Source organism: Bombina bombina, chromosome 6 (genome assembly GCF_027579735.1).
Source record: "Bombina bombina isolate aBomBom1 chromosome 6, aBomBom1.pri, whole genome shotgun sequence".
In the NCBI taxonomy this organism is placed as follows: Eukaryota; Metazoa; Chordata; class Amphibia; order Anura; family Bombinatoridae; genus Bombina; species Bombina bombina.
The window spans coordinates 887,686,210-887,696,650 of NC_069504.1; the positions used below are offsets into that span (position 1 = coordinate 887,686,210).

Below are 10,441 nucleotides of genomic sequence, written 5' to 3' on the forward strand. Positions count from 1 at the left end.
GGTTAGGTTAGGTTTAGGTTGATTATGTTAGGTTAAAAATAATAAAACCCCAACATTGTGGTATTAGTGAGTATATAAGCTAGAACATGCTCTGCCCGTATAAGTCTGGTGTAGTACTCGATATAAGTATGAGCATTGTATGCTACTGTATCTGTCAGACCTGCGTTGTCATATACTATTGTATCATACTGTCTTATCAGTTTTGAATTGCTCCACTGCACCCTGTGTGGTGTGTCTTTTATTTGTTTCTTACCACTGTACCATTTGTTGGTTATAAATAAAATTTAAAAAAAAAAGACCTTTTACGTTTATTAGAAGGCAGAAATGCAGACAAAGCCTTCTGAATAGAATCAGTAACAAATTCTTTAAAATCCATAGGTATATCATGTACATTAGAAGTTGAAGGAACTGCAACTGGCAATGTACTATTACTGATGGACACATTATCTGCATGTAAAAGTTTATCATGACAACTATTACAAATGACATTCGGAGATATAATTTCCACAATCTTACAACAAATGCACTTAGCTTTGGTAGAACCGATGTCAGGCAGCAAAGTTCCAACAGATACTTCTGAGACAGGATCAGATTGAGACATCTTGCAAAATGTAAAAGAAAAAACAACATATAAAGCAAAATTATCAATTTCATTATATGACAGTTTCAGGAATGGGAAAAAAATGCAAATAGCATAGCCCTCTGACATAGAAAAAGGCAAGAGGCAAATAGCAATGGGGTAATAAATTAATGAAAAATTTGGCGCCAAGTATGACGCACAACGTAACTGAAATTTTTTTGGTGCCAACAACATCCGGAAATGACACACTTGCGTCACTAACGACGCAACCCTGTGTATGGACTCGGCGTCAACTATGACGCCGGAAATTACGAACTTCCGTCAACGGACGTACTTTCGCACCAAAAAATTCTCGCGCCAAGAATGACAAAATAAAGTCTAGCATTTGGCGCACCCGCAGGCCTAGTACTGCCCGCAATTTGCAAGAAAAATGTATTCAATCTGAAAAAAAGACTAAACCCCAGGTAAGAAAAAATATTTCTTAATATGTTTATTTTCCCCAAATATGAAACTGACAGTCTGCACAAGGAAATACATGAACCTGACTCATGGCAAATATAAGTACAATACATATATTTAGAACTTTATATAAATGCATAAAGTGCCAAACCATAGCTTGGGTGTTTTAAGTAATAAAAAACATACTTACCGAAAGACACCCATCCACATATAGCAGATAGCCAAACCAGTACTGAAACAGTTATCAGTAGAGGTAATGGTATATGAGAGTATATCGTCGATCTGAAAAGGCAGGTAGGAGACGAATCTCTACGACCGATAACAGAGAACCTATGAAATAGATCTCCTGTGAGGAAAACCATTGCATTCAATAGGTGATACTCCCTTCACATCCCTCTGACATTCGCTGTACTCTAAAAGGAATCAGGCTTCAAAATGCTGAGAAGCGCATGTCAACGTAGAAATCTAAGCACAAACTTACTTCACCACCTCCATAGGAGGCAAAGTTTGTAAAACTGAATTGTGGGTGTGGTGAGGGGTGTATTTATAGGCATTTTGAGGTTTGGGAAACTTTGCCCCTCCTGGTAGGATTGTATATCCCATACGTCACTAGCTCATGGACTCTTGCCAGTTACATGAAAGAAACTACTGCTTCTCCTGAATCACTAATAGAGTGAGCACTGACTGTGAGAATTGATGATAAGTTAGTGTGACTGATTGACATTTGACAATGAATGACACCTGATCAGTGCTCTATAATATATACAGTGGGGCAAAAAGTATTTAGTCAGTCACCAATTGTGCAAGTTCTCCCACTTAAGAAGATGAGAGAGGCCTGTCATTTTCATCATAGGTATACCTCAACTATGAGAGACAAAATGTGGAAACAAATCCAGAAAATCACATTGTCTGATTTGGAAAGAATTTATTTGCAAATGATGGTGGAAAATAAGTATTTGGTCACCTACAAACAAGCAAGATTTCTGGCTCTCACAGACCTGTATCTTCTTCTTTAAGAGGCTCCTCTGTCCTCCACTCATTACCTGTATTAATGGCACCTGTTTGAACTTGTTATCAGTATAAAAGAAACCTGTCCACAACCTCAAACAGTCACACTCCAAACTCCACTATGGTGAAGACCAAAGAGCTGTCAAAGGACACCAGAAACAAAATTGTAGACCTGCACCAGGCTGGGAAGACTGAATCTGCAATAGGCAAGAGGCTTGGTGTGAAGAAATCAACTGTGGGAGCAATAATTAGAAAATGGAAGACATACAATACCACTGATAATCTCCCTTGATCTGGGGCTCCACGCAAGATCTCACCCCGTGGGGTCAAAATGATCACAAGAATGGTGAGCAAACATCCCAGAACCACACGGGGGGACCTAGTGAATTACCTGCAGAGAGCTGGGACCAACGTAACAAAGGCTACCATCAGTAACACACTACGCCGCCAGGGACTCATTCCTGCAGTGCCAGACATGTCCCCCTGCTTAAGCCAGTACATGTCTGGGCCCATCTGAAGTATGCTAGAGAGCATTTGGATGATCCAGAAGCGGATTGGGAGAATGTCATACTGTATGGTCAGATGAAACCAAAGTAGAACTGTTTGGAAGAAACACAACTTGTCGTGTTTGGAGGAGAGAGAACACCATACCTACTGTGAAGCATGGTGGTGGCAACATCATGCTTTGGGGCTGTTCCTCTGCAAAGAGAACAGGACAACTGATCCGTGTACATGAAAGAATGAATGGGGCCATGTATCGTGAGATTTTGAGTGCAAACCTCCTTCCATCAGCAAGGGCATTGAAGATGAAATGTGGCTGGGTCTTTCAGCATGACAATGATCCCAAACACACCGCCCGGGCAACGAAGGAGTGGCTTCGTAAGAAGCATTTCAAGGTCCTGGAGTGGCCTAGCCAGTCTCCAGATCTCAACCCTATAGAAAACCTTTGGAGGGAGTTGAAAGTCTGTGTTGCCCAGCGACAGCCCCAAGACATCACTGCTCTAGAGGAGATCTGTATGCAGGAATGGGCAAACATACCAGCAACAGTGTGTGACAATCTTGTGAAGACTTACAGAAAACGTTTGACCTCTGTCATTGCTAACAAAGGATATATAACAAAGTATTGAGATGAACTTTTGATATTGACCAAATACTTTTTTTCCACCATAATTTGCAAATAAATTCTTTCCAAATCAGACAATGTGATTGTCTGGATTTGTTTCCACATTTTGTCTCTCATAGTTGAGGTATACCTATGATGAAAATGACAGGCCTCTCTCATCTTCTTAAGTGGGAGAACTTGCACAATTGGTGGCTGACTAAATACTTTTTTCCCCCACTGTATATATATATATATATATATATATAAATATATTATATACGTATATATTTATATATCCTCCTGAGTCTGTTTGACTGAGCAGTGAGATGATGAGAAGTCTGTTTGACACCTCTATCTATATAATATATATATATTTATATATATAAATAATTAATATATTTTAGATATATTATATATATATATATATATATATATATATACTATATTTTTTTTTATTTATTTATTTAAATTCAAAATCTTGTAAAAAAACACTAATAAGAAGTTTGTTATATAGCATTATTAAAGAAAGGGGAAGTGTTGTCTATTTAAAAAGTTAATAAGCATAGTGGGTAAGTGTGTAACTCGCACTGTAGAGGAGGATTTTTTTATGGTATTTATTGTGTTATATGTAATTATATACTTGTATAATCACTAGTCGAGAAAGGACAGCCTCTGTTGCTTACAAAAGGACTTTTGGAGACAATACTGTCTACTCCGCAGCTATATCTATCTATCTATCTATCTATCTATCTATCTTTATATATATACAGTATATATACAGTCCAAGTTAAGGACAGCACAATCTTACTTGATCCAGCCGCCAAGGTGCACTACAAACCAATAATGTGTATCCTTCCCAAGAACGTAGGCACTCACTGGTCTTTAGACATAATTCATTTATTGATCCATAGAAAAAAGTTACATAAACATGACGTTTCGGTACATTGTTGTACCTTTATCAAATGTAGCAAAAATATTAAAACTTCCTAAACAACTTAACCATATCCACCACCTAAATACCCCTGGTATACACCGCATGCCGCCAAATCTCTGTGAATGAAGTCGGCGTCTGACGTCATCAAGGTGCGTTAGACTATGCGCCCTGTGAGATCGTAGAGCCGAAGTTGCCATAGCAACCTGTAAACAAAACACAGTACAAGCGGCAACGCTGGTGTAACTCTGTGCAGCTTTGTCATCTCTGAGGTATACAGCGCTGAATGTTTATAATGTGAAGCACATCCATGAATATTACATCTGAGTAACAGATACCCATATAACTGTAATATTAGATCCAGCACCTACATAACAGCGCAGTATCCCAGAAAAATGACAAAGTAACAAACTAAAAAAATTAACTATATACATATGTGTATCAATGCAACATCACTATCAATCCTAAAAACAGTAATAGATCTGTGTTTACTAATATGTCATAGCATCAGATAACAGTATCTAATTACATGTATAGGTAAAAATACCAGTTTACATTCATACCTAATTGTCATATGGTAGAAATATAGGAACCAATGTGAGAGCCTTTATGAGCCATGTTGTAGTCCATATAACCAGCTGAGCGTTGCAGGATGAATGTGATCGTAGATTGTTATTGTACAGGTGTATAGTATGTCAGTAGAAAGGACTAAAGTCCAGAGAGGTATTAAGGCCATACGGAGAGATGGTATTCAGTCTGTAGATCCACTTGGTTTCACATTGAAGCAGGAGATTTCCTCTATCACCACCTCTTGACAGGGGGGGTATGTGGTCAATAAGCATCGTGCGTAAGCTGGAGACCGCATGTTTGTGCTGAAGGCAGTGTCTTGCTACTGGCTGATCAGATTCAAAAGTGCGGAGGGCCTCACGTATCGCACATCGATGATTCGCCATGCGTTCACGAAAAGTTGTTACAGTTTTGCCAATATAGACACTAGAACATGGGCAAATGATCATGTACACTACATATGTACTAGTGCATGTTAAACGATGCCTGATGTCGAACCTGTAGTTGTTGTGAGGGTGCTGGAAAGAGTTGCCCCTAAGCATACCATTACAAGTGACACATCCCGAACAGGGAAAACAGCCCATCTTTGTGGATTTGAGCCAAGTATCCTTCTTGTAGTTTTGCACCGGGTCTGATTTGACCAATATATCCCTTAGATTGCTTGTTCTTCGGTATGCTATTCTGGGGGCAGGAACCCTCCCGAATGGTAGCATAGGATCACAGCTTATCACTGGCCAGTGTCTCCGGACCGCCTCAGTAAGATGTCTGGAGCTTGGTGTATATGTGGTGACCATATTGATCTGTTCAGGGTCAGATTTTGTTGAGCGTTTCATCCTTCCTGACTTGGTAGGATCCATGAGGTCATCCTGTGCCTTTTTAACCATCTCCTTGGCATAGCCCCTCTCCACTAGTTTAGCATTCATCTCCTCAAGCTGTTGTTGCATCATAGGCAACTCACTGTTGTTCCTGATGACACGAGTAAGTTGGGAGGTAAGAATCCCCTTCTTTTGGTGCAGAGGGTGAAAGCTCCTCGCATCCAACAAGGAATTGCGGTCAGTTGGCTTAGTATAGAGAGAAGTGCCAAATCGAGTTACACCCTCTGCATCAACCTTAAAAATAGTGAGATCCAAAAAATGTACAGATGCTACACTGTATTCAAGTTTAAATCTAATAGGGCTGGCCATGGAGTTCAAATGTGACACCCACTCAAGCAATGCAGATTCACCACCTCTCCACACCAAAAACACATCATCTATGTACCGCGTGTAGTACTTGATGTTAATATTCTCATATGGCCGCATTATTTCACGCTCGTACCACGCCATGTAGAGGTTTGCATAAGTGGGTGCCACATTCGAACCCATGGCCGTACCAGCAATCTGTAGAAAATAGTCACATTCAAATTTGAAATAATTTTTCTCAAGGCAATACGTCAACATCTCACAAAGAAATTCAATGGGTGGATCATTGTAAAATGCATTGCCCGTCACCATGGACCTGACAGACTCCACACCCTCAATATGAGGTATAACCGTGTAGAGGCTGTCCACATCCATGGTGACCAGCATGTCATCATCATGTAGGTCAACATATCCCTTGAGAATTCGAATCATGTCTGGAGGGAGAGTCCTTTAAATAGGACTCAGTATGCTTGACAACCTCTTGGAGGTGTGAGTCAATATATATGGCCAAACTGGATAGTATAGATCCCCTGGCAGACACAATAGGTCTGCCAGGCGGATTATTCAAAGTTTTGTGCACCTTTGGTAGTAAATAGAGTACAGGTACCTTAGGATGGTCGGTGATAAGAAATGTAAATTCTTGTTCACTGATCATACCTGCCTCAAGGCCATTCTGTAAAAATCTGTCTATAACCTTTTTATATGTTATCGTGGGGTTACTTGATAATTTTTTGTAGGTATGACTGTCATTCAGTTGTCTGAGTGCTTCATTTCTATAATCAGTATAATCCAAAATGACAACTGATCCGCCCTTATCTGCCGGGCGGATGATGATAGATGTGTCGTTTTTTAAGTCTATCAATGCCTGAGATTCAGATTTACTCATATTGGAATATACCTTTTGTCATGGTATCTGCTTGATGTCATGACTCAAAGCACGTGTATACCCCCTAATAGAGTTATGTGTGTTGGCAGGTGTACATGATCATTTGCCCATGTTCTAGTGTCTATATTGGCAAAACTGTAACAACTTTTCGTGAACGCATGGCGAATCATCGATGTGCGATACGTGAGGCCCTCCGCACTGGTGAATCTGATCAGCCAGTAGCAAGACACTGCCTTCAGCACAAACATGCAGTCTCCAGCTTACGCACGATGCTTATTGACCACATACCCCCCCTGTCAAGAGGTGGTGATAGAGGAAATCTCCTGCTTCAATGTGAAACCAAGTGGATCTACAGACTGAATACCATCTCTCCGTATGGCCTTAATACCTCTCTGGACTTTAGTCCTTTCTACTGACATACTATATACCTGTACAATAACAATCTACGATCACATTCATCCTGCAACGCTCAGCTGGTTATATGGACTACAACATGGCTCATAAAGGCTCTCACATTGGTTCCTATATTTCTACCATATGACAATTAGGTATGAATGTAAACTGGTAGTTTTACCTATACATGTAATTAGATACTGTTATCTGATGCTATGACATATTAGTAAACACAGATCTATTACTGTTTTTAGGATTGATAGCGATGTTGCATTGATACACATATGTATATAGTTAATTTTTTTAGTTTGTTACTTTGTCATTTTTCTGGGATACTGCGCTGTTATGTAGGTGCTGGATCTAATATTACAGTTATATGGGTATCTTTTACTCAGATGTAATATTCATGGATGTGCTTCACATTATAAACATTCAGCGCTGTATACCTCAGAGATGACAAAGCTGCACAGAGTGACACCAGCGTTGCCGCTTGTACCGTGTTTTGTTTACAGGTTGCTATGGCAACTTCGGCTCTACGATCTCACAGGGCGCATAGTCTAACGCACTTTGATGACGTCAGACGCCGACTTCATTCACGGAGATTTGGCGGCATGCGGTGTATACCAGGGGTATTTAGGTGGTGGATATGGGTAAGTTGTTTAGGAAGTTTTAATATTTTTGCTACATTTGATAAAGGTACAACAATGTACCGAAACGTCATGTTTATGTAACTTTTTTCTATGGATCAATAAATGAATTATGTCTAAAGACCAGTGAGTGCCTACGTTCTTGGGAAGGATATACAGTATATATATATATATATATATATATATATATATGTGTGTATGTATATATGTATATATATATATATATATACAGTATATACTGCATATAAATATATATATATATTTATATATATATAAAACAGCGCATTGATATCATATTGAATTTGAGGCTTTGTGATGCCACACCCGACACTACACCCTCCCCACCCCCATTTAAAAAAAGTGTCTTCTGGGCAAAAGGTGGCAACCCTAGTTGGATGTGAGGGAGTGAAGAGAGAGCTGTTTTGTTAGAATCAGGTAGGGATCCGGGGGTGGGAGGTGTCAGGTGGGAGGGTAATCTCTACACTAAAGCTAAAATTAACCTTACAACCTCACCTGATTAACCCCTTCAGTGTCGGGAATAATATGTGTGGTGCACAGCTGCAATTAGCGGCATTCTAATTACCAAAATGCAATGGCAAAGCCATGTATGTCTATTTATGAACAAAGGGGAGCCCAAATAATTTTTTACAAACATTTATGCCATGATTGCACAAGCAGTATGTAAATAATTTCAATGAGAAACCCAAAGTTTGTGAAATATATATATAATATTTTGTTTATATGGAGTGATAGCAAAAATGCTAAAAAAAGTATCCGGTATTTTGGGCAAGTTCTTCTCTAAAAGTCCCAGTAGTGAAGGAGTTAAGGTACATTTATTTATTTTTACCTCTAGGCTGTTATCATTAATTAGTCCACTAGGTGTATCTTATAGACAAACTGTAAGAAATCACATTAGCATCATTAAAAAAACAAAACCTCTGCTTATGTATTTTTTCCTTGCTCTTTTTATACAGATTTTTATCTCTGACTCAAGAAATCTCATTCACCTATTTCTTTTGCAGACTTGTAATGCTTTATTTAGGCATGAACCTTGGGTGGCGCATTTACAAAGGCAGCAGACGCCCAGCTATTACCACATTATCCATAAGAAATAATAATTGATTACAATTCATGCTGGACCTTAGCTGTAGTGCCTGTCATAGATGGTGGTTATTAGTAAGAAGAACAAATAAATAAGGTAAAAGAGGAGCATGGGACATACTTATATTTACTGTATAGGAAAGGGTCTAGAGAACTATAAAACATAAAATACATATCTTGGGCCTGATGTTCTTCCTCACCATTTATTTTCTCCCCTTCTACTCCAGAAACATAATGAACACCCCCAAGTAAGCTCCTGAGTTTTCAAAGAAGATTTTTTATATACTGTGTATATATTTTGCATAGGACCTCATTACGGTTGCTAACTGTCCACCACAAAAATATTAGAGAATTTCTAGTCGACTGATCACGTTTGTAGGTGGGGTCACAAAATGCCCCCCCCCCCCCCCCCCAAAGGCAGGCTTTCTCTTCCTTTACGGTCAGCCCATTTAAAAGTGTTTTCCTGCTAATAATACAATCTTTACAGCTGCATATTGATTCCCCCTTCCCCATTTTTATTATGCAGGGGGACAAAACAGTATATTAATATAACCATGTTGGTTATGCAACACTGGGGAATGGGTAAAAAAAAGGAATAATCTTTTTTTTTTTAAACAATACATTTTTCAAGTAGACTGTCCCTTTAATCAGATGTCCTGTTGGGTATAACTTAGTTTAGACAAACAAGAGTACCTTATAAGAGTTTCTTGTCGATTGTCTATGTATCTGAGTTAAAGGTTGTCAAACAATTGTTTGTTTACCTATTTTAACAAAAAAAAATATTATTGTTGTACCTTTTTTATGATTTATCTCTTTCTACTGAATGTCTGTCTTAAATTGTAGTCTACTTATTTAATATTATACAAATGGAAGATGAGCTTGGTCTTAAACACAAATCCCACTTATTTTTGAAAAAGAACATGGTATTTGTTATGGTTCTTTTAATTTTAAGCAGATAGATATCAGCACGCTCACCATTTATTTGCAGATTCTTTACCAAGCTTGTCAATCTCCACACAGCATCTCGGACTGACTGAACATCGCTTTGTAGGGCATCTGTAGATTAATGAAAATGGTGATTACTTTAGGCCATGATGTAGCTCATGTAGTTAGTGTGTTCCTGTGTTGGGAAGTTGTTAACCATTTGCTCAGCTATGAAAAACAGTTTGAATATATTTTAGAACTTTATTAAAATAATTAATTTGCCCATAGCGAAAATCCTTGTCTGTGACACTTGAGGAAGGAATAGAAGAGGTTTGCAAGAGCCATTAAATAGTGTTAGGTGGAATTTTGCTATGCTGGGTATAAAAAGCTTATAAAGTATGAATGCAGTCTAGGGGAAATGTGCATCCTGGGCAGACAGAAAGATGCCAGTAAGTGCACTGCTCCCTGGTTAATGCGACAGTAGCCACTTTGTTAACCACTGTCCTCTTTTACCTTTCTTCTTCACTATGTCTTTCCTAACCATGCTCTCCTAGTTAAGCCATTAGCTAACAAAGATGCCTGCATTTGCAAGGGGGTTGCATTGAAAGGGCAGTTAGCACTATCATAATAGTATATGTTTGTTTTTCTCAAGTGATCATTTT

The 10,441-nt window shown here is 38.7% G+C and overlaps 1 protein-coding gene across 1 annotated transcript in view; it reads right to left on the reverse strand.

Annotated features, from left to right (window-relative positions):
• The window catches only part of LOC128664763 (C-type lectin domain family 10 member A-like), a gene marked incomplete at its 5' end in the record, with an annotated part of 46,737 nt that extends 36,819 nt beyond the window's left edge, over positions 1 to 9,918 (reverse strand). Inside the window, one exon of the mRNA XM_053719571.1 lies at positions 9,831 to 9,918. Within this exon, the coding sequence (XP_053575546.1) occupies positions 9,831 to 9,918 (88 nt within the window). The remainder of the gene's footprint in view (positions 1 to 9,830) is intronic.
• Positions 9,919 to 10,441: the final 523 nt, after the last annotated feature.